This window comes from Bos indicus, chromosome 24 (genome assembly GCF_029378745.1).
Source record: "Bos indicus isolate NIAB-ARS_2022 breed Sahiwal x Tharparkar chromosome 24, NIAB-ARS_B.indTharparkar_mat_pri_1.0, whole genome shotgun sequence".
NCBI lineage: Eukaryota > Metazoa > Chordata > Mammalia > Artiodactyla > Bovidae > Bos > Bos indicus.
In genome coordinates, this window is record NC_091783.1 from 41966064 (window position 1) to 41990221 (window position 24158).

Consider the following 24158-nt stretch of genomic DNA (forward strand, 5'->3'; position numbering starts at 1 on the left):
CCTCATCTGCTTCGTCTGAAGGATTATTTGCCTTATCTCAGCTCGTAAACTTGGTTTTCTTTTTTTTTCTTGAATAGTAATGTTCATGTCTGAAGAGAAATCCTTTGATGAGTCGAGTTCCTTATGGCCTATAAAATTTTGTGTAAGTGAAAAGTGTGGTTACTGGGCCTGATTGACGCAGAGTGCCTGCCTTCTTTCTGGGAATCTGGGACTTCAGTACACGCTCCGCAGAGAACGCCGCTGTGACCGGGCTCCTCGGGGACCTTGGGCTGACGGAGGAGCAGGCAGAAACCCCTGGCGCTTCATATGTGTCCCTGTGTCTCCCCTGCCAGTGGGCCCTTGGGAGCATACGCCTGGTTCCTCTGGACTCGGCCCCTTGGCCTTGGCTTTTTTTGCTCTGTATCCTTTCTGTGTAATAAGTCTCAGCCTGAGCATGACTGTGTGCTTACTGATGTGAGTCCTCCTAGCGAATCGCCGACCCTGGGGTGGCCTTGGGGACCCCAGCCCAGTGTCAAGACTCAGGCAAAATGCTGGTCCCCACCTTGTCCCCACCCCCCGCCTCCCGCCTCCCGAGTTTTATAGCTGAAGCTTTCCTTTCAGCTATTTCTTTTGGTGTTTTTTCCTTTACCTAAGTAATACCCTTAAACTACTGTTTTTGAAGATGGCAGTTTTGAATGTCCTTTGTTATCTGGGTGTTAGGTGGATGAGGATTTGGGTCTCTGAGACCCTCCCCGGGTTCGCTGCCCCCAGCCCTCCAGCATAGTCATGCCCTGCACAGTGCTTGGTTCCATCAGTCAGCATCCATCGTTTTCACTGTGGTTATTACAGAAGCACTGTGTAATCCTGAGCCAGGCAGAGGACTACGGTTTCATTTTCCCATCTACCTTTTTTCTTAAAGTTAACGGTCGTCTCTTACTGTTATTTGCTTTTTACTCTGTTTTTATGACAGATTTGTTCCCAAAGCTCCCGTCTTGTTCTTCTTTTCTGCACAGGCAGATGTGTTGGAACCCTTCTTCCCCTGGGTCACAGGGACTGTGTCACCAGCTGGCCACAGGCCTGCTTTTCCTGGGTTCCTTGCTGCCCATCAGGTTGCATCTCAGGTTGTCAAGTCTCTTGGGCAAGTGTACAGGGAATACAGTCCTTGCTGCTGTGTGTCTGAAGTATCTTTATTCTACCTGTACACTCAGGTGGTTGTTGAAACTGGTTTTCTTATTAGAATTTTGAATATGTTTGTTTATCGTCTGTAAATTTCCATGGTCCTATTGGCAAATCGATTGTGATCTTTTGTAATCTGCTTGTCCTGTTCTGCCCACTAGGAGTCCTTCAGGATCATCTCTCTGTCCCTTGCGCCCTGAGACCTCATAGTGTGCTCTGATGGGTCTCTGCATGTATGGTGTTGGGTGCTTAGTGGCCCCTTATGAGCTGGATGCTCTTTAATCCTGAGAAAATTTGAAGAACAAGAATGTATTTTACATGGACACGTGCTTATGAAGTTGGCCATCCCTAGACAGTAGGTTATGGGGAGGTCAGTGCTCAGTATGTTCTAACGAGCCAGTATCTGGATTCCCTTGTAGAGATGTAGGTTAGAGACTTTTAACTTACAGACTATTTTTAAAAACCATAAAAATAAGGAAAAGCTGCTTCCAGTGACTTTTAGGCTGTGTTTAATAAAAATCCATTTATAAATACTGGATTTGTTTAACTTGTGAACTAGTTAAGTAAGCTGTTGGTTTTTTGGAAGAGGCCCTTGTCTGTGTAGATATTATCAAGTTTAATGAATCATTGGAGTTATTTTCAAAACCTCATTTCAGGAGACTTAAGTTTAGCAGTCGGTCTTTCTTGCTGATACTGCTTTGTCCTTTGGCATGGTTGAGTGGCTCCTCTTACATGTGCTGATTAACACTGGTACATGAGCAGAAGAGACTGTTGGGAACAGTGTATATCCTGGTTCTTTAGAGGAGTGAAGTTTTTTAAGTCTTTATTAAGTTTGAGTCTGATTTTGTGAAACTTATTTTTGGCTTTACCCCAGTTAAAGCTGTCATAACTGTTCTTTTTACATGAAATATTTAATTTCAAAGGTATAATTTGGGGGATTCTAAAGTAAAATTCTAGATGTATGGAAATACTTTTAATAGTTTTTGTTAGTTATTACAGAAGTCACATTTTTTTACTAAATTCTCTCTGGAGAGAGATTTTTCCCAGATAGCCATAGGCTTTCATTTGGGAAAGACTGGAAATAGACATTCCTATTGCAGTGATTTTGGGTGTGGGGGGCTGGGACGGGATGTCAACCATTAGGGTGAGAGTAGCAATATTTGAGGAGAGTTCATATTTTTAATGGCTCATGATCATCTCTGCATAGCATCCGTGGTTTTTTCCCTATCTGTGAGATTTTATTGAGGTGTAATTTATATTCAGTGATAGGCACAGTTTAATGGTTTTTTTTTTTTTTTTTTTGTGACCCCATGGGTAGATCTAGAGGGCATTTTGCTAAGTGAGATAAGTCAGACAGAGAAAAACAGATACCATATGATCTCACTTATGTGTAGAATCTGAAAAATAAGACAAAATGTAAATAGACTCATAGATACAGAGAACAAATATGTGGTTGCCAGAAGGGAAGGAGGTGGAGAGTTGAATAGATGAAGGGGATCAGGAGGTACGAACCCCCAGTTATTAAAAGAAAAGCCTCGGAATGTGACGTTCAGCGTAAGGAATGTGGAATAATGTTAAATAACTTTGTGTGGGGACAGGTGGTTACTAGGCTCACAACTGGTCATCGTTTCAAAATGGACCTAAACGTCAAAGCACCAGTACCCTGAGACTAACACAATGGTGTGTGTCTGTGGTATTTCATTAAGATGTGTTTCAGCAAATGTGTGTGTGTGTGTGTGTAGCCCACGTGCCTGTCAGGACATAGAACACAGCCATCAACCTGGAGAGTTCTCTCTAGCTGCTCTGTACTCTGGCCCTGCCTCTTCCCCAAACCCCAGGACCCCAGTTCTAGATTCTCCCGATGGAGATGAGCTTGCCTCTTCCAGAACTTCGTATAAATAGTCATACACTATGTAATCTTGGGTGTCTGCAGTGCTATCTTGAAGTTCATCTGTTTTGTTGTATGGATGACTAGTTTGTTCATTTCAAAAAATGCTAGTATTCCATTGTGTGAATATATTTCCGCTTGTTTATCCAGGCTTGTTAATGGCAATGTGTTTCTGTTTTTTATCTGTTATGAATACAGTTACTCTGATCATGTGAATATGTGTGAATATGTTCCCATTTCTCTGGGGTAAATACTCAGGAGTGGAATTGCTGGGTCATATGGTAAGAGTTTAACTAGATACTGCCAAATAGTAATACTTTTCCAAAGTGGTTAAATGTTACATTCCCACCAGCAGTGTATTAAATTTCTAGTGCCACACATCCTCACCAGCGTTAGGAATTAGAGTTCTGTTTGCACTTCAGCCATTCTGGATGGTGTCTGTTGATAGCTCACCGTGGTTTTAGTTTCCATTTCTTTGATGTTTGGTGATGTGGAGGTTTTTCATGGGCTTATTGCCCATAGATTTTCTTTTGTAAATTGTGTGCTTGATTTTGCCCAGTTTTGTTTTGGATTGTCTGTTGTTGAACTGTAGAAGTTCTGTGTATATCCTGGGTTTAAGTCTTTTGTGAGACACACGTACACACACACACACTGTAAGTGTGTTCTCCACGTCTTGGCCTTGACTCTTAATTTTCTTCTTACTATCTTTTGATGAGTGAAAATTTTTGCTTTTGATAAAAAGTCTAGTTTGTGGACTTTTAATTCAGTAGTTAATTGCTTTCTGTTCCTGTCTGGGAAATTCTTCCTCCAAGGGCTCACAAATGTGTTTTATGGAGAAGTTTTAAGTTGTTAGCAGTGAAGTTTTGTGTCTGTAGTTTGTCATGCACACTTTGTGGTGATGCGATGGAGGGCTGACCTTCTCTCTTCCCCACATGGTTACTCTGCGCCACTTGCTGAAGACTTTCCTTGCCCCATGAATTCCTTTGGAACCTTTGTTGACAGGCAGTTGACTGCGTATATACGAGCCTCTGCGAAGTTTCTGTTTTGTTCACTAACCTGTCCACCCTTGCTCCAGTACCATACTGTCATGGTTACGTCTCTGGTGGAGTAGACCATGGAGTAGACTCTGTTGTCTGTCTACTGGATGGAGTAGACTGCGTTTTCTGAGGTTTTCTGTCTGGAAGGACCGCCCCCTTCTGGTCCTTCAGCTGAGAGGGCTGGCTTTTGTCATCGCTGGTGTTTCTGGCATGTTTTGCTGCAAGTCTGCGATGCAGAGGCAGAAAGCACCCTCCGGGATCAGTGTTGGTCCTCTTATCTCGAGGCCCCGTCCTGTCTGCCTTCTTTGCCTGTCAGTATGCGGTCTTTTTCTTAGCTGTGCTGACATCTTTCTTAAATGTTGAAAAGTTTACATCACTTCTCCTCTTGCCTCAGAAGTAGGAATTTCTTTTTTTTTTCCCCCTCACCTTTGGCTGTTTATGCTGAAAGTCACTGTGGACCCTCCAAGGCCTGTCTCTCTGCCCACTTACTCAGGATGCTGAGGTGTGTGTGTGGCTCCCTGAGCTCAGGACCATTCCTGCACCTCCGTTCCGGCCTCGCTCCATCCTGTGCGCCGGCAGCCGCTCCTCCCAGCCATGCGAGGCTGAGTCAGGGCAGGAGCTGTTCCTCTGGAGTGGTTTTCGCAAGATCATCTCTTCAGGGTGTCAGGAACAGGACTCTTCCTTGTCAGTCCAGTGTGCAGATTGCAGAGTGGGGGGCGGTCCAGACCCACCTGCGTTCTGTGATTCGTGGTCCTGCCCTCATGCTTTGCAGCCCCAGCGTTGTCGCTTCTGGACTTGAACTTGATGATGACCTCCTCAGCTCGGCACCAGCTAGCTTTCAGTTCAGAACCATCTTGTCTTTCCATGTCTTTTCTGTTGCTTCTTCATGAATCTGCTCCCATCAGACCCATCTTCTTGCTGTTCTCATAACAAACCCCACGTTTCTGCTTGTGTCATTAATATGCTGCTCCTCCTGGCATAAGTGTGCTCTCGTGTGTGTGTGTGTGTGTGTGTGTACTTGTGTACACAGAGGGCACTTTGGTAGAAAGAATGTGTGTTTCCATCAGGCACATCCCAGTTTTACCTCTTGCTGTGTGGCATAGGATACGTTACTTCACTTCTCTGAGCCTTAGTTGTACAGTTTGTAAACCTGGAAAAACACTTTTCTCACAGGACGTGTCAGGTTGATGTGAAAGTTCCTGAAGCCACAGAACTCAAATGAAATGTGGGTTTCCTTTCTTTGTTTCTGTAATTAAAAGTTGAGGCTGAGGGCAAGTCATTTCTCCTCATCTTTGTGTCATCAGCGGGACACAGCGTGTTGAGAACATGGAGAGACTTGTTAGTGGGTTTAGTTGGTTAAGGAAACGTCTGACTACTTCCCGTGCAGCCTGTGCTGTGTTAAATGTTGGGCTTGCGAATTACTGGTAAGGATGGCCCCATGCACAGGTCCTTAAGGCCCAGTGCAGCATCCAGGTGTGCTCCGTGATTCTGTAGCTCCGGAGGCAGGCACAGCTTAGCCTGGGCCGCGTGATGCGTGAGTGGGGATTCCTGGAGAAAGGGGTGCTGGTAATTGATCCTTTTTTTAACAGCTTTATTTAGGTGTAATTTGCATACCATAAGATTTCACCCACTTAAAATGTCAATTTACAGTTTGTAACCGTCACCACAATCCAAATCGAGACTGTTCCCGTCACTCCAGAAAGATTCCTTGTGCCCATCTGCGGGCCTGATATGGAAAGATGAGTATGGCTGAGCAGGACTCCTGGGAGGAAGGCGGGTCCCAGCGCGGAGGAGACAGAGAGCAGGGAGGCGTGTAGCCCGGGTCGGGGCGAGCTGTGCTCCTTCCCTCACCCGTGTTTTTATTCTCTGCTCTTCACACCTCAGTTTCCCCACCTGTGATGTATAACCGATAGGCTGGTGGCACCTTAGCTCCCTTTAAACTCTCATCCCTTCAGTTAAGAAAAGAATGTATTTTAAAAAAACACCAGCCGTCAGAACCCATGAAGTAAAACCAGAGAATCAGAGTGACAGTGATGCTTACAGTTCCTTTGATGAAATTTCTCGCTTAATGTTTTTCCTGCTTAGGCAAGTAGTAAGGTATACTGTACTGGTAGGAAACCGATGAAATGTAAAAAAGTGAAAAGACCACTTATAAGCTTATAATTCAGAGATAATTGTTACTAAAGTTCCCTTGTTCTTACATTTTTTGTGTGCTTATATATTTAAAACTTGATACTGTGCTGTAAATTGCTTTCCTCAGACTATTAAATATTGTCAAAAACAATTTTTATGAGACTAAAAAAACATGGCCTGTTCATTTGAAAAACGTGATAATAGCAGTACAAGTGATAGATGGGCATGGTAAGGCTCAAAATAAAAAAAAAACTTTCTCTCCCTCCTCTTTTACAACTTCGGAGACATAACAATGGTTTACTATGTCAGAGATGGCTTGTGTGTGACTTTACATTCCATTATTTGGATCAAGCCTAATTTAACGTGTCTTTTATTGATAGCCATTTAGATTTTGCTGTCTTCGCTTGCACAGTGCTAAAATGATTATTTTCATGTGCACATCTTTGAATGCTTGTAAAAGGATGTCTGAAGGATAAGTTCCTAAAAAGAGGAATTCTTAGATCAAAGAGAGCACATTTAAAATTTTGATAGATTTTGCCAGTTGCTTTTCAGAAAAGACTGTGCTGGTTTATACTTCAGCTGTTGGTGGATATTCTCCCTTAGTGAATATTCACACCCTTACCAGCACTTAGTATGCTGGTATATTATAGACCCTTTTTTGTTCTTTGCCAGTCTGATGTTATAAAAATTCTAACTTACTGTCTTATGTTCTTAAAATTGCAATTGTACTTGAATGGTATTTTCATATGGATATTAGTCATTTTCCTGTGAACTGCTTCACATTCTTGCTATGTTTAAATTCTCATTGATTTGTGAGAACTCTGCTTTTTAGAAAAGTTCGCTATCATAATTTACACATTTTTTTTCACCTTTGGTTGTCTTTTGACTTTGTTTATGGTCAGATTTATCAGTTACACTTGTGTTTGTGTGTTTTTAAAATTTCAGAATCACCTTAAGTCAGTGCAAAGAGAAGTGATTCTGGTAGTTTTTCAGGTGAATATTATAAAAACATTAAAGAGGAGTAAGAACTAACACAATTCGCTTTTGAACATGGTACTTAAACTGTGTACCGTTGTCTTATGAAGAAGAAAAATGTGAACAGATATTGAACTTTTCTTACATTTGTACTTTTTTATTATTTCTTTAAAAAATTTTATTATTGAAATATAGCTGGATTACAAAGTTGTGTTAATTATTGCTGTCCGGCACCGTGACTCAGTTATACACATACGTACACATACATGTATTCTTTTTCCTATTTTCCGTTCTGGTTTCTCACATGATATTGAGCACGGTTCCCTGAGCTGCACAGTAGAACCTTGTTATTTATCCACGTTTGTCCTTTGTAGTGTCCATTCTAGCAAAACTGTTTTGTGTATGGTTTGCTGCTGCTGCTAAGTTGCTTCAGTCGTGTCCGACTCTGTGCGACCCCATTGACGGAAGCCCACCAGGCTCCCCCGTCCCTGGGATTCTCCAGGCAAGAACACCGGAGTGGGTTGCCATTTCCTTCTCCAATGCATGAAAGTGAAAAGTGAAAGGGAAGTCGCTCAGTCGTGTCCGACTCTTAGCGACCCCATGGACTACAGCCTACCAGGCTCCTCCATCCATGGGATTTTCCAGGCAAGAGTACTGGAGTGGGGTGCCATTGCCTTAGGAATGAGCAAATGAGGTTCTTCCTTTGTTAGCTGTATGAACACATGGCTTGTCTAATGCGGTATGTAACTGCAGCTAATGACCTGTACCTGTGTGAATCACTGCATCTGTCACTGTTCTGTAGATTTCACTAATGATACTAAACTATTCATGTGTAGTTATATAAAGAGTCTTCTTGTTATTCATGGTTGTTTGGTCATAACCTAAGAAAAAGTTTTCTGTTGGATAGCAATCAAAATGAAACCCCTTACAGAGCGGTGGGCTCTTTTTAGGAGAAACCCTGTGTCCTGCCTTGATGTCCTATGTCCTTCCATTTGGTTAATTTTCCCCACACTTGAAGATCCAGTGCTTTCAGCTTTTTGAGAACTGACGTGCATGTGTGAGGCACGAATCAATTCAAGATGACAAAACCAGCGACAGTTCTCGAGGGGGGAGTTTGCCAAGCTGTGCGTCTGTCTGCTGCCCCTGGGCATTGGTGGCCACCAGGTGACCGTGATGCTGTGTCTCCCGCAGGTGTGATGGGTAGGTGACCAAGAAGCCCTCCTCGCTGTCATCAGGGAGGCAGCATGACCGAGTGCTTCCTGCCCCCCACCAGCAGCCCCAGTGAGCACCGCAGGGTGGAGCATGGCAGCGGGCTCACCCGCACCCCCAGCTCTGAGGAGATAAGCCCCACCAAGTTTCCCGGGCTGTACCGCACGGGCGAGCCCTCACCCCCCCACGACAGCCTCCACGAGCCTCCCGACGTAGTGTCTGACGATGAGAAGGACCATGGGAAGAAGAAAGGAAAGTTCAAGAAAAAGGAAAAAAGGAGTAAGTGCCGTTTCCTCTGTGCTGTGGCTTTATTCTAGATAAATTTCTGCTCTACTCACGTGTACCTGCCATCCTATATCCAGGGACTCCTGTTTTATATTTTCTTTTCAGGGTCTCAGTTTTTGTATTTTAGGGTCTTACTATCACAAGTAAAAATACTGAATTTCCAGAAGTGGTAAAGTTGTCTGGTGGAGGTTTCTTAAGTTGGTTTTTTAAAATAATGTATGAAAAATAAATGTTGAAATTTTGTGCTTATGGAGTCTTACTGTCTTGATGAGGTTGTAGGCCAGTTGGGGCACATGGTAAAAGATAGTGTATTTGTTTTCTTAAGCAGATGCCACGACACACCCATATGGGATTCCTGTTCTGTAGGGAGGATGATAGCTTTTTATTATTGGGTTGGCCGAAAAGTTCAGGTTTTCCTGTAAGATGTTACAGAAAAACTCAAATGAACTTTTTGGCCACCCAATATCATGCTCTTCTTTTGCTATTCTGGTTGGTGTGGAGTTCGTGGTATTTTAACCAGAAGGAAATTTATGCAATACCTCTAATCTCTATTTTAAAATCTCTATTATTAATTTCTATTTTAGCTTGTAAGATATTTGGCTAAAGAAAAGAACAGGAGAGTTTTAGATGTTTAAAAAAACCCCAAAAAACAAGGAAGCCCAACTAGGACAGCTCTGATATTGAGTAGCTGTTAATGTGAAACCCAGGCTTTCTGACTCAGGGGCGTGGCCGACGACGCTGAAGGTTAGGGCTTTCCTGGTCGGTCCTCCCCAGAGGAGGCTCCATCCCTGCTGCTGGCCCCAGAGGGAACTTACCAGCCAGAGACCCGGGAGCCAGGTGCAGTGGATAGGAAAAGAGCACCTACATAGTCCTGCATCTCCAATTGTGACTGGAGACGGCTTCAGATTCCAGGAACCAAATAGGAAAACCTAAGCTGAGAGAAGTGTAGGTTAGAGGATGTTCTTCTGACTGTGAAGGAATGTTGTGTGTGATGGTGGGATTCTTTCCAAATAAGTTGAAATAATGATTATTTTCAGTAATTTGGTTTGTAAAAGTTTCTCTTGCACACATGTATAGAATAAAACCAGTTGCAAGGGTAACTAGCTCTGGGCATGTTGCCCTCTTGTGGTTGAGAGATGTCACAGCAACACCTTTCAGTCGAGATGAGTGGCCGGGAGAACAGGAGGGCTGGGCCACAGGTGGAAAGATAGGTCGCCAAGGCCAGGTGACTCTTCTTTGGACCTGTTTTAAACATAGAAAATGGACAGTGTAACATTCAGCAGACTGTGACTCACGCTTCCTGCGTTTCTTTGGCAGCTGAGGGCTATGCTGCCTTTCAGGAAGATAGTTCGGGGGATGAAGCCGAAAGTCCTTCCAAAATGAAGAGGTCCAAGGGGATCCATGTCTTCAAGAAGCCCAGCTTTTCTAAAAAGAAAGAGAAGGATTTTAAAATAAAAGAGAAACCCAAAGAGGAAAAACATAAGGAAGAAAAGCACAAAGAGGAGAAGCATAAAGAGAAGAAGTCAAAAGACTTGACAGCAGCTGACGTGGTTAAACAGTGGAAGGAGAAGAAGAAGAAGAAGAAGCCGATTCAGGAGCCAGAGGTGCCTCAGCTGGACGTCCCGAGCCTCAGGCCCATCTTCGGGATCCCGCTGGCTGACGCGGTAGAGAGGACCATGATGTACGACGGCGTGCGGCTGCCCGCAGTCTTCCGGGAGTGTGTGGACTACGTGGAGAAGCACGGCATGAAGTGCGAGGGCATCTACAGGGTGTCAGGTGAGGGCCGCGCTGCTCGCTACTGGTCGGCTTGCCTCTGTGTTTCAAAGGAAGGAGCAGAGTGCTTATGAGCAAGGTTGTGACACGGGTCCTAAGCCTCATTCATGTCCTTGGTCCTTCCCGGTGAACGAAGGCCCCCACACTGTGTCCGTGTGTGTGTGTGTGTGCGCGCGCGCATGCACGCTGCCTTTTTTACTCGATCCCCACACCCCCATTAGGAGGGCTCACCGTGGGTTCATTTTGTAGTGCCTGGTGCGTGTGGGCAGCACCCCTCACCTGGGCGCCCCCGAGAGGTTGGGTGTCGGGAGGAGGTCAGCGGGGAGGGAAGGTGTTTGGTGTCTGCGTCCAGGATGTGTCTTGGCCATGAGACACAGTGCTGACGCTGTCATGTGAGTTTTTCCTCAGTCCAGCTGAGGGATGGGCTGTTCTTGCTAAGTGTTTAGACCTCAGGGGTGGATTCCTCTAGGTCAGGTGTGGCTCTGACATATGCTAGTGAAGTCTAGGTTCCATTTTCCTATATTCCGTGTGTGTGAAAACTAACATCTCATACTTGGCAGGAGTGTGATTCCTATTGGGTGTCTAAAGTCAAACAAGACACCTGTGGTCCAAAACTGAGACTCTGTTCTTACAAAGCGGTGTGGCTTTGGTGTTGGTGCAGGATGCAAGTCCTACCTGTGCGATGCAGTCATCACCTTCCTATGACTGAGGCTGTAACATGTGTCGTTGCTCATGCATGTTCATGATGAGTTAGATCAGAAACATTTAGAATAAAGAGACTAGATTTAGTTTTTCTAAATCTAGTCATCACCTTCCTGTGACTGAGGCTGTAACATGCATTGTTGCTCATGCATGTTCATGATGAGTTAGATCAAAAACATTTAGAATAGAGAGACTAGATTTAGTTTTTATATTTAATTGGTTCATGCACATTTCTTGAAGGTAGATTTGATATGAAGGTAGATTTGATATGCCCTTTCTTTGTTAAGAAAGGGCAGGCATGTTTGATAACTGGGGAGACCTTTACGTAGCCCACAGATAACATGTCATTTAAGAGTGTTTTGGCTAATATGCTGCTATTTTATAGAAAATAAGAAAATGAATTAGGCACTGAATTTTAACTTACAACTTCTTAGTTACATAAAATAAACACATTTAACTGAATGTAAAACTTGCCTTTTAAGAAAAATTAGATGGATTTTTAAAGATCTACACAGTACTAACATAGCTGCTTCTCGCTTATGATTTTGATAGGCATGAGGAAATTTCATTTTAGGTGAAAGCTTCTCTGAAGGTTCCTACAGCGTTGTTCAGAGGATTCTTTGGACTTTGTCCTGATTTTTTATGTTTGTATTCTTTTGGAGCTGGAGGTGTGGAATGTCTTCTCTATTCGACACTGAGCTGCTCCCCTGGTCCTTGGCGCCTTGGAGAACGAGCACCTGCTTTGATCAGTTCTGTATTTATTTGTGAGGCTCTGGCAGAACACTGCATTCAGCATTCTGGACTGCAGAACCGTGCCTGTGACTTTTCTTTTCGAATGCTAGTAGTAGCGCTTTTTCATGGAGAACTTTGATTCACACTTATTCATGTCCAAGTTCTAGTTTTAAAACTAATCTATTGTCATCTGCTCTTTCTGTACCTGGGACTTTGAAGTGTTCAGTTTTTAAAAGGAAAGCATTTTGGTAACAATTTCTGAGTAACAGACTAAACACATATTCTAATTGTTCACTTGTGCCATTTTCTGGGCAGGCACTGCTGGGGCAAAATTATGTATCTACAAGGTGTTCATGAGAGAGAGAGGAGGGTGTCAGGAATTTCAATTAAAGTTATCACTCACCATATTTTATTCAGAAAAGTAAGAAAATAGGAATTATTTTCTAACTTTTCCACCTCAAAATGAAGATTATAGCAAAATAAAATCTATATTATTATTTTCCTATTTGGAATTGCTGGTTTTGTCAGTGCTGGATTAAGTTATTGATTTATTGTGATGCCATTAAAAGGTTTTGTAATGTTTACCATTACAATGTCAGCCTCAGTTCGTGGCTTGTTTTTAATAACTGGCCTAAAGTTTTTTTGTAATTGAAGTATAGTTGATGTACAGTGTTAAGTTTCAGAGATACGGCACAGTGATTCAGTGTTTTTAAAGATTATACTCCGTTTATAGCTGCTGTGAAATGCTGGCCGTATTCCCTGTGCTGCACTGTGGAGTGTATTTATTTTGCGCATTTAGTTTGTGCCTCTTAGTTCCCTACCTCTAATTTAGCCCTCACACTTCCTCTCTCCTCTGGTGACCACTAACTTGTTCTCTGTGTCTGAGTCTGTTTCTTTTTTGTTACATTCACTGCTTTATTTGTTTAGATTCCATAAAGGAAGTCCTTGTCTTTCTCTGACTTAGTTCATGTAGCTTAACACCCTCAGGTTGAGCCATGCTGTTGCCAGCGGCAGGATTTCATTCTTGTTTACAGCCGAGTGGTGTTCTGTGTGTGTGGCGTCACACCTTGGCCTGAAGTTTCTAGTGTTGAAGACAGCGGAAGCTACTTTGTGCTCTCGTGAGCGAGCAGTCAGTGTCACTGAATTCTGTCTTAAATGCAGACTGGAGTCAAGACTTACATACTTAGTGTCTTAAAAACATTTATGTGTGTTTCTTTCTGACCAGTAAGAAAAGCAAAACAATTTGATTTTAGTAACCCAGGTTTCACTTTTTTTTTGGTTCTAGCCCTGTTTCAGATTAAGAAAACATGTAAAGAATTTAAATGTAGAAATTAGATATTAGGTATTATTAGAAATTAGGTATTTATTGGGGAATAATTTTCAGACAGTTTATTTAGATGGTGAGCTCACCTTTTCCATTTGATACAATTTTTATTTATAAAAAAAGTACTCACCCATACCTTTTTGCAGCGTGCTTGTGTGTACTGAGTTGTATTTTATATTGTCAGTCTTGTGACTGGTTAGAAAAAGCAGTTGGCCACTCATGTAGAGGAAGGCTTATTCTCGAATTGTAGTTTAACTTTTGCCTACGTAATCTTTAAAAACATATTTTCCCTGAATCGATTGGCATATTTGCTTAATGTTTCTGTGTTTGCTGTGATATTTGTTCTGAATATTGTTTTTCCATTATCATTTAGTGTTTGGCTAAATTTGTCCTCAGAGTGTAGCTTTCTCTCTTATTTACGGAGGAATTGTGTGAACGATATGCAGATAAACAATTAACGTGCAGGTTGGCTCTTTTCCCATCTCCCCCAGGGGTGATGATGGGCATGCTGGGGAAGAAAGCTGTGTGTTTGATTTTTTTCTTAACACTTCTTTTTGTTCTGAATTTGAATGTTCTCAGGAATTAAATCCAAGGTGGATGAGCTGAAAGCAGCCTACGACAGAGAGGAATCTCCAAACTTGGAAGAGTATGAACCGAACACGGTGGCCAGTTTGCTGAAGCAGTACCTGCGGGACCTGCCTGAGAACCTGCTGACCAAGGAGCTCCTGCCTCGCTTCGAGGAGGCGTGTGGCCGGAGCTCGGAGGCTGAGAAGGTGCAGGAGTTCCAGCGCCTGTTGGAAGACCTGCCCGAGTGCAGCCGCCTTCTCATCTCCTGGCTCATCGTGCACATGGACCATGTTATTGCCAAGGAACTGGAAACGAAAATGAACATCCAGAACATTTCCATAGTGCTCAGCCCCACTGTGCAGGTACACAGCCTTCCTGGCACACATGTGGGCCCTTGGGGTTGGGGCGAGGGTGCTTCCCATTGCCGAGTCATACCAAGCAGTGGGCCAGGGACAGTGGGCAAGGGCTTGGCCTGAGTGTGGATGGTGTTGACGTGAAAGCTGGTGAGCAGGTTGGCCTTTGAGCTGTGCCTGTGGAATATGAGTATTGTCCAGGTTTGGGTGTAGGTCTGTAAGCAGCTCCTGATGACAGTGACCTGTCCTTAGTGGAGGAGGAGCCAGGGTACCTGCAGTCCCAGTTCATCCGCAGAATTTTGAAGATTTCAGTTACTCCATCAAATAGCATTACTGCTCAATCATGTCACATAGACATTCAGACTCAGGCCCAAGGGGGCCTAACATTATTCATTTGGTCAGGGACTTAACCTGAAGAATTCAGTCGTGAAGATTATATAAAGTATTGTATAGAATCTTAACCTGGGGAGGCATTTCAAGGAGGTGGGTGGTGATTCTTTATAACGTAAATTCCTGGTCTTCGCTTCCTGCTACTCACTTGGTGCTGGCATAGAATGTGTGAGTTCCTTTATTGGAGTTACTGATATTTCACTCTGGCCAGAAACAGAGGGCAGAACAATGAGAGGGGTTATAGTTTTTGTTTTAAGCCCTCTTGGTGAATACACCAGGTCACTTGTTGGTCACTGTTATAGCACACTGCTACGTATAACAGTGTATTTTCTTTCACTGAAGATTCCTTCATTGCTCATTGCTTATAGCTTGGAAACAAGATGTTCCTTAAATTTCCTGTTAGTTAAGTTTTCAGAATTTGGTAAATATTACATTGTTACTTAGCATTTCTATAATAGGGATGATGGTGTCACAGAAAATGCAGGTGTGTTGTCAGAGTAAGTTTTAGATAGGAAACAGTTTCTTTTACCAGCTATTTAGCCACCTAACATCCTGATGTCTTAGCTCCTCCATCCTGAGCTTTGGAGTTTCCTGGAAGGTGTTTGTCCCTGGAGTGGGGATGCCCATGCTCAGCCCACCTCTGTAGCCACAGGCTCCCCTGTTTCTCAGTTGATCCAGTCGCGTGTGTTAGAATGCCTCATAGTAACTGGAAAATAAAGAACATAGGATTTAAAAAATCAGTTAATGCTCTAGGGCTAAAACAGAATAAATCAATGATAATCAGCCTCTGCGTCCCTTTCTTGGCTTTTCCCCCAGTCCCTCATAGTGCTGAGTCTACCACTTAACCTGTACTTTCTCATTCTCTTCTTTAAATTGGCCATTAAGTAGCGAAGCATGTCTTGTGACTCCTGAAGATTAAAGAAGGTACTTAGGCAACAGACACAAATGAAATGAAACGATGATTTTAATATTTTTCTTGCAAATCCTTTTTTTTTTTAGATTAGCAATCGTGTTCTGTATGTGTTTTTCACACATGTGCAAGAGCTCTTTGGAAATGTGACACTGAAGCAAGTGACGAAGCCCCTGCGATGGTCTAACATGGCCACAATGCCCACACTGCCTGAGACCCAGGAGAGCATCAAGGAGGAGATACGGAGACAGGTGTGTGCGCACCGCCCTCCGGCCCCCGAGCCACCCTCACGCGGACCCTGTGGGAGACTGGGGTGCTGACGCCCATGAGTCCTGGTCCTTGAGCACTTCCTGTGTGTATGTAGCTTTCGGGCACTCTCTTCATGGCACACCAAGGCCAGAACTTCCCTTGTGGTGCTGATTCATGCTCATTAAGTCAGGATATCATGGTACACAGAGCACAGGTTTGGAAATCAAAAGACCTGGCTTGAAATTCTTGCTCTGCTCCTGACTGACTGAATTAGGCACATTGCTTAACCTCCTTAAGACTTGGGGATTGCCTTTAAAAGTGAGTCCTCTCCTAGGTTTGATCTGAAGATGACCTTAAATGAAATAATGTGTTAAAAAATGTTCAGCAAGGTGCCAGGTATGTTGTAAGCAGTCCAAAAATGTTGCCTTATCTGAACAAGGCTGCTTTTATTGGCCTTACTTTACAGATGAGAATAATGAAAGTTGGTAGAGGTAAATCTGTGTCACCTGGTTTATTACCAAGTTTTACAACGAGGATTTAACCCCAGATCCTGTGCTTTCCCACTGTCCTTCTGAAATAGCGCTGGTCAGTTGTGTGTGCTTGGCAAGCCCAGTAAGAAACTCAAGACTAAGACATTTACTTCCATTTGATTATTATTGCATCTTTTGTTTGCATGTAACACATTAGATCCCTGCTTGCTTTTCTTCCCTGTCATTTCCAAGTTCCTGTTTCTTAGTAGTTGATATTCTTGGGGGAAGGGATATGAATTGACTGCTGGGAACCAATGTGTGCCGATGGATTAGAACCTAGTGCTCAGGCAGAAAAACTAAGGAGGATTTTTCAGTCATAGCCTTGAAAACACAATCTGTGCCATTATGTCATTTCTTTAACGATAACCGAAAAGTAGTCGATTTTGCATCTTTAGAAATGGCATGTGGCTTTAAGATGATAAGACGTGAAATCCTATTCAGTGTGTGGTGTATTACTTTCTAGGAGTTTCTTTTGAATTGTTTACATCGAGATCTACAGGGCGGGATAAAGGATTTATCGAAAGAGGAGAGATTATGGGAAGTACAAAGAATTCTGACAGCCCTCAAGAGAAAACTGAGAGAAGCTAAAAGACAAGTGAGTAAATTTATTATTTTGGTATATCATGTTTATGATGAAATGTAAAAAGAATGCACTAAAATCTTTTATATACCATTTTAAGTTATTTTTTTTAAGTATGACAACAAATCCCTTCTGAAGGGAAGTTCCCTGATGGGAGATTTGTTCACATGTTTCCAGTTCTTGATTATTGATCCTTCAGCTTGGTATCAGGGAAGTGCTGCCTTTAATTTAGGAAGTTGAGTTTTTGAATTACACTGTTTGACTAAAAGATGTCAGTTTTGTTGTTTCTGGCTTGGTTGGACTTGTAAACAGGTTTCCAGGGTGAGAAGCAGTGCAGTGGTGATACATTTCAAAGGCTGCGGGGGAATTGGAGGCCTTACACATGGAGGTACTGAAGTCAGGAGGGGTTTTCTTTTCCTGGAAACAGGCAGGTGACAGGTTCTGCTGGATGAGCTCGGGGTTTGCAAGCCCGACTGTCGGTCTCCCTCTGGCTCAGTGTGTTGCTTGGCGCTGGGACTCTGTGAGTGTCCCGGCCAGTCTGAGGTTGAGGTCCCACATCTCTGGGCCCCTCTTAACACCTATGTGCACATTCAATATCAGGGTCCAAGAGCACTTCCAAGGGACACAAGTTGACATTCGTCTGACTGGGACCACGTGGTCCGTGGTGGTCACAGTTGTGGTTCTGCTGAGAGTCCAGACAGTGCAGTACTCTGGCTCGAGGGCTGGTGGTGTGCGTGGACGTGGCGGTGGCTTTGTCAGAGAGGAGGCAGCGACGAGATGTCTGCCCTGAGCTATAGGACCTGCAGATGCCCTCTGTGCATTTTCCTTTCTCCTCTGCTTACCAGGTTATCTTTTGCTTACAATGCCTGTTTTTAATTAGTCCCTTCATGATTTGGCCTGGAATCAGGTTTTAGTGATAGACCAACCAGGCCTCGTGTGGTCATTGTCCACCGTGTGGTGTCACCCATTAGCCTTTAACACAGGGTCTTGACCCCTGTGGGTGCGGCTTCCTTTCTCGCTTCTGCATCCCTCTTGGATAAAGGAACTGTGACGTAACAAACCAGAGCCAGGACAGAATGGGATGGCTTACCTCTGCTTTACTAATTTCTTGAAGCTGTCTTCATGTCTGCTTATTAATTCACAGAATGCTCCAAAGGTTCTATCAAGTTGATTTCAACTTTGAGAAATAAATGACTTTTAAAGATTCATTATATTAACAGACTAAAAATAAGAAAAATGATAAGATCATATCAGAAGATGCAGAAAAAGTGTGTAGCAAAATTTGACATTTATTTCTTAATAAAAACTCTTTTCAGCCTGATAAAGAGCATTTACAGAAAAAAAGTCTTGTGGTTTACATTGTACTTCATGGTAAAAGTCTGAATGTTTTCTTCTGGGATTGATTGGGTATACAAGCAAGGATTTTTGCTTTTACTGCTTCTGTTCAACATTGTACTGGAGGTGTTTTAGCCAGTGCAGCAAAACAAGAAAAAGAAGGCATATGGATTGGAGAGAAATTAGTCTTTATATACAAATCATGTGATTGTCTCTGTATAAAATCTTAAGAAATCTATACAAAATTGAATATGTGAGTTTAGCAATGCTGTAACATACAAGATCAGATACACACGTCTGTTGTATTCCGTATGTTTGCAATGAACTATTGGATAGTGCACCTAAAAAAAGACATAAATAAATTAGAAATATGTTTTTATCACAATATTGTTAAAATGTTAGGTTTTCCCAAGTTCATCTGTGGATTCCATTCCAATCAAAATTTAAACAGGTGATTTTGGGTAGAAATTAGTAAGCTTTTCTAAAATCTCTGTGAAAAAAAAATTTATGTGGAAATAAATGACCCAGCCTCCCAGTCTATTCCTCCCCCATGCTCCCATTTGCTTGGCAACCACAGGTCTGTTCTCTGTGTCTGAGTCTTTTGCTGTTTCATAAATAAGTTCGAGTCATTTTAGATTCCACATATAAGGGGACTGACTTTGCTTAGTATGATCATTTCTAGTTGCATCTGTGTTGGCGCAAATGGCGTTATTGCTTTTAAATGGCTGAATAGTGTTCCATTGTATGTGTTTATATATAGATATATGTATATATATTTTCTTTATTCATTTGTCAATGGACATTTAGGTTGTTTGCATGTCTTGGCTATTGTGCATAGTGTGGCTGTGAACATTAGGGGTGCAACTATCTTTTTGAATTATAGTTTTATCTGGATATAGGCCCAGGAATGGGCTTACTGGATTGTATGACAACTCTATTTTTTGGTATTTTGAGGAACCTCCATACTGTTTTCCATAGTGGCTGCACCAACTTAAATTCCCACCAACAGTATAAGAAGTTTCCCTTTTCTCCACACCCTCTCCAGCATTTATTATTTGTAGACTTTTTAATGATGGCCATGCTAACCAGTGTGAGGTGATACCTCATTGTAGTTTTGACTTGGATTTCGCTAATAATTAGCAATGATGATTTCATCTTTTCATTTGCTTGTTGGCCATCTGTATGTGTTCTTTGGAGAAATGTCTATTTGGGTCTTTTGCCCATTTTTTGATTCGTTTTTTTTTTAAATTTTTATTATTGAGTTGTATGAGCTGTTTGAGTGATTTCTTAAATAGGATACAAAAATTCATGAACTGTAAAAGAAAAATTTGGTAAACTATATTTTATCAAAATATACTCTTCAAAAGACACTGTTAGAAAGATGAACATGCAGACCAGAGACTGTGACATATTTGCAAAAAACAGACACTTGATAAAGTTCTTGAACTAGAATATATTAAAAATTCTTTAGACTTAATAAGACAAACCAATTTTTTTAAATTGTATTTTTTTAGGGCAGTTTTAGGTTGACAGCCAAACTGAGGGAAAGGTACAGAGAATTCATACTCCTTTACTCCCTATGCTTAGCCTCGGTCATTATTAATATCCCCCACCAGAGTGTACGATTATTATAATAAAAATTCAGTTTTAAAAAGGCAAAAGTTTAAACAGCACTTTACTGAAGTTCTTTACCAAAGATTATATGTGCATGATAAAGAAGCACGTGTGAAGGTTGTTCATCAGTGAGGAAGTGCAGATCGCAGTCACAATGAGGAGCCACTGCGCACCAGCCAGGATGACTAGTATCAAAAGTACCAAGTGTTGACAGGAACGTAGAGCGGCTGGAGCTCTGCTTTACTGATCTTGACTGTTTCAGTCATTTTGGAAAACAGTTTGGCAGTTTCTTTCAGAGTTAAGCATCAGGTTATCATCTGGCCCAGCAATCCCACTCCTAAGTGTTTATCTAGCAGAAGAAGGCATGTTCCCTCCCAGAGCAGATACTTAGTGGTTTTTACAGGTCTTATTAGTAGCTCAAAAGTAGAAAGGACTGAAATGCCCACCAGCTGGTGAACAGATAAACAAACTGGGGTACATTCATATCCTTGCATGTTACTCAGCAAACTACTGATATAACATAGATCAGTTGTGAAATTTAACGTGCCAGGAAAAAGACTGCTTACTGATTAATTCAGTTTATATGAAACATAAAAGAAGGTGAGACCAGAGCAATGGAAAGCAGGTTAGTGGTTTCCAGCGGCAACAGGTGGCGGAGGAGCCCAAGGGGACTTTGTGGTGTTGGAGACGTTTGGTGTTGTGGTAGACAGTGGCTACTTGACTTGACAATGGCTACTTGCCGTTGGTACTATCGGCAAAACCAACTAACTGTAGGGTTAAAGTAGACCCCCTCCAAACAGGAAGGATCATGGAAGACAGTTTATATGGGAAGGTTCCAGAAATGCTGAGCACGTTAGCTAGAACCGAACATTTTCCTCCAGTACATCCACAGCGTGAGATCCACACGTTACTGTCAAAGCCCATTTATCAGATGCCCCATCCAGAGGTTCTGCTGGCTGTGCCACTCTTAGTGTTTCCGTTCCAGAAGCTGAGGAGGAAATTTCAGGAATGGGGACAGTGTAAGTTTATTGACTGTGTTACAGTGGGCTGAGCAGTGCTTCCATTTCTCTTATTGAACAGGAATGTGAAACCAAGATTGCCCAAGAAATAGCCAGTCTTTCAAAAGAGGATGTTTCCAAAGAAGAAATGAATGAAAACGAGGAAGTCATAAATATTCTTCTTGCCCAGGTAAGTGTACCTCTTCTATTTTGCAAGATCTTTAAAAAAAAAAAAAAATATATATATATATTTAAGGTATAAACATGATCTGATGCACCTCCACCCAGTGAAATGATTGCTACAGTCAGTTACCCTCTCATAGTACCTTCTGTGATGCGAGCACCTGAAAGACACTCTCTCGTGGCATAATCCACCATTGAGTACAGCATCGTCATCAGCCTTACCTCTCTAGACAGTCCTTCAACACAAGTGCAGCTGTATTTTTTTTTACCAGTACCTCCCTATTTTACTCACTCTCCAAGGCCTGGTAACCACTGTTGTACTCTCTGCTTCTATGAGTTCAACTTTTTGATTCCACAAATAAGCAGTGAAATCATATGGTATTTGTCTTTTTCTGTCTGGCTTGTTTCACTTATCATGTCCTCCAGGTTCATCTGTGCTATTAAATGCCAGGATTTCCTTCTTACATCAGAATATATTTGTTACATATATATGTATGTTTATGTTGTCTATGTTGTATATTTATGTGGGCATGTGTATACTTATGTTTTATGAATATGTGCATGTCACATTGTTATATCCATTCATCCATCAGCCATTGGGCTGTTTTCATATATTGACTGATGTGAATAATGCTGCAGTGAACATATCTCTTTAGTGTTCTGTTTACATTTATACAATCAGAAGCTGGATTGCTAGAACTGTGATAGCTCTGCTTTGTAGTTTTGAGGAACCTCCATGTTGTCTTCCACAGTTGCTGTACCAATTTATATTCCCACTAACAATGCACAAGGGTTCCTTTTCTCCACATCCTCACCAACACTTGTTACCTCTTGTGTTTTTGATAAAAGCCATTCTGACAGGTATGAGGTGATAGCTCATTGTGGTTTTCATTTGCGTTTCCCTGATGATGAGTGACAGTGATCTGTTGGCCATTTCAATGTCTTCTTTTGAGAAATGTCAATTTAAGTCCTTTGCCCATTTTTTAATTGGGTTGTTTTCTTGCTATAGAGTTGTTCGACTTCTTCCTATATATACTAACCCCTCATCTGATGTAAGGTTTGCAGTATTTTCTGTCATTCCGTAGTCTGTCTCTTCACTCCACTTTCTTTGCTGTGTGGAAACTTTTTAGTTTGATGCAATCCCATTTGTCTGTTGTATATTTGTGCTTTTCAGGTCATATCTAAAAAAATTCTTGCTCAGACCAATGTTAAGAAACTCTCTCTGTGTTTTCTTCTAATAATTTTATGATTTCAGGTCTTATATTTAAGTCTCTAGTCCATTTTGAGGTGATTGATGTGTGTGTAGTGAGAGAAGGTAAGGGTTCAGTTTCACTTTTTTGCCTGTGGAAAACCAGTTTCTCAACACCATTTATTAGAGAGACTGTTCTTTCTCCATTGTTTATTAGCGTCCTTGTCAAAGATCAGTTGCCCGTGAGTGTGTGGATTTATTTCTGGACTCTGTTCTGCTCCATTGGTCTATGTGTATGTTTTTATGCCAGTACTGGACTGTTTGGTTGTGGGGTGATGCCTCTAACTTTGTTCTTTTGTTTAAGATTGCTTTGGCTTAAAAAAAATGTTTGCTGTGGTTCTTACAGTCTTTTGTGGTTCTGAATGAATTTTAGGATTATTTTTTCTGTTTCTGGGGGAAACCTCAAAACCCCATTGGAATTTTGATAGAGATTCCAGTGAATGTGTAGATCACTTTAGTAGTATGGAAATTTTAACAATATTATTCCTTCTAGTCTATGAACATGAGGTACCTTTCATTTTATCTTTAGTGTCTTCAATTTCTTTCATCAGTATTTTATTGTTTTCAGTATATAGATATTTCACCTCTTTGTTTAATGGATTTGTTTTCTTAATTTCTTTTTTGGATAGTGGTTAGTGTGTAGAAATGCAACTGATTTTTGTATGTTGATTTTGTATCCTGCAACTTTCCTAAATTTATTACTCCTTCTAACAGTTATTTGATGGACTCTGTGGTTTTCTGTGTATAAGATCATGTTGTCTGTAAACAGACAATTTTACTTCTTTACAATTTGGACACCTTTGTTCCTGCTCAGTTACTCTGGCTGGTACTTCAGTACTGCATAACCAGAAGTGGTGAGACTGGCCTCTTGTCCTCTCTCTGATCTCAGAAGAAATACTTTGAGCCTTTCACTGGGGTACCATGTTATCTGTAGTAGGCCTGTCATATCAGCTATATCATGGCAACGTATTCCTTCTATACTCACTTTGTTTCTATTGTGAAAGGATGTTGAACTTTTTCAAGTGCTTCTTTGAATCTTTTGAGATACGATTTTTATCCTTCATTTTGTTAGTGTGCTGTATCACAGTCACTGATTTGTGTTGAACCATCCTTGTATCCCAGAGATAACTGAAGTCCTACAAGTTTCAGTCCTTTTCTGTCACGCCTACCAGGGTCATGCAACTCTCCTCCCCTGAAGAGAGAGTGAGGTCCCAGATGCATCTTTATTTCAGAGTTTTCATCCTGGTGTTTCTTGGAACATTAGCTTTCATAAAAAGGATAAGCATCTGTGTTTAGAAACGCTGGGGACTGTGAGGAGCACAGCTCCAAGAGAGGTTTTTTATACACACTGGAGACTTCTGTGGGTTTCTTATGCACACGGGAGACTTTGGGCCATTGACTTTAAAGTGAACTTGACTGCAGCACCTTTCACGTTTGATCACAGGTTCTTATCCTCCTGCCACCTGTTAGTTTGGAAAGAAATGTAGGCCTTGGCTGCTTCCAGCTCATTTCTATAGCTTTCCATCTCTGTTCTCTCCTAAGTTTTGTCTGCTGTGGATCTTTTCTCTGGGTTGGAGGGGCTAGCTAGATCCTGGACAGATGTCAGTTTTAGAAACGCATATTCTGTTAAATGCATATTTACTGTTTAAATATTATCCCTGGGGACATGGGTTGAGGAGGACAGTAGCTTGTGTTGAGAAGGAAAGACTTTTCCATCACCAACTCTGCTTTCAGGTGATACTGACAACAGCTGCACGTCGCTGGGGCCTTTCTTCCCTGGTGACACTGTTGAAGGCCCCTTGTGGCCCTCAGACTCGCTGTGAGAAGGTGTTCAGAAAGGCTGGGGGTAGAAACAGTCCCTAGTACTCTGCTGTGTGCCTGCTGGCTGGCCTCTTGTGGATCCTTTACGTAACAAGGATTCCTAAGTAGCGTTTTCTGTCTTGAGGAAAATCTAGTCATTCCTCCCAAACAATTTAGTCTACCTTTG

The 24158-nt window shown here is 42.0% G+C and overlaps 1 protein-coding gene across 2 annotated transcripts in view; it reads left to right on the top strand.

Moving 5' to 3' along the window:
* The window catches only part of RALBP1 (ralA binding protein 1), a 40247-nt gene that overhangs the window by 13365 nt on the left and 2724 nt on the right, over positions 1–24158 (top strand). For both annotated transcript variants that reach the window (XM_019986767.2, XM_070778949.1), the window contains exons 2-7: positions 8380–8676; positions 10000–10458; positions 13793–14142; positions 15523–15684; positions 16676–16807; positions 20822–20929. In XM_019986767.2, the coding sequence (XP_019842326.1) occupies positions 8433–8676; positions 10000–10458; positions 13793–14142; positions 15523–15684; positions 16676–16807; positions 20822–20929 (1455 nt within the window). In that variant the 5' untranslated portion in view covers positions 8380–8432. The remainder of the gene's footprint in view (positions 1–8379; positions 8677–9999; positions 10459–13792; positions 14143–15522; positions 15685–16675; positions 16808–20821; positions 20930–24158) is intronic.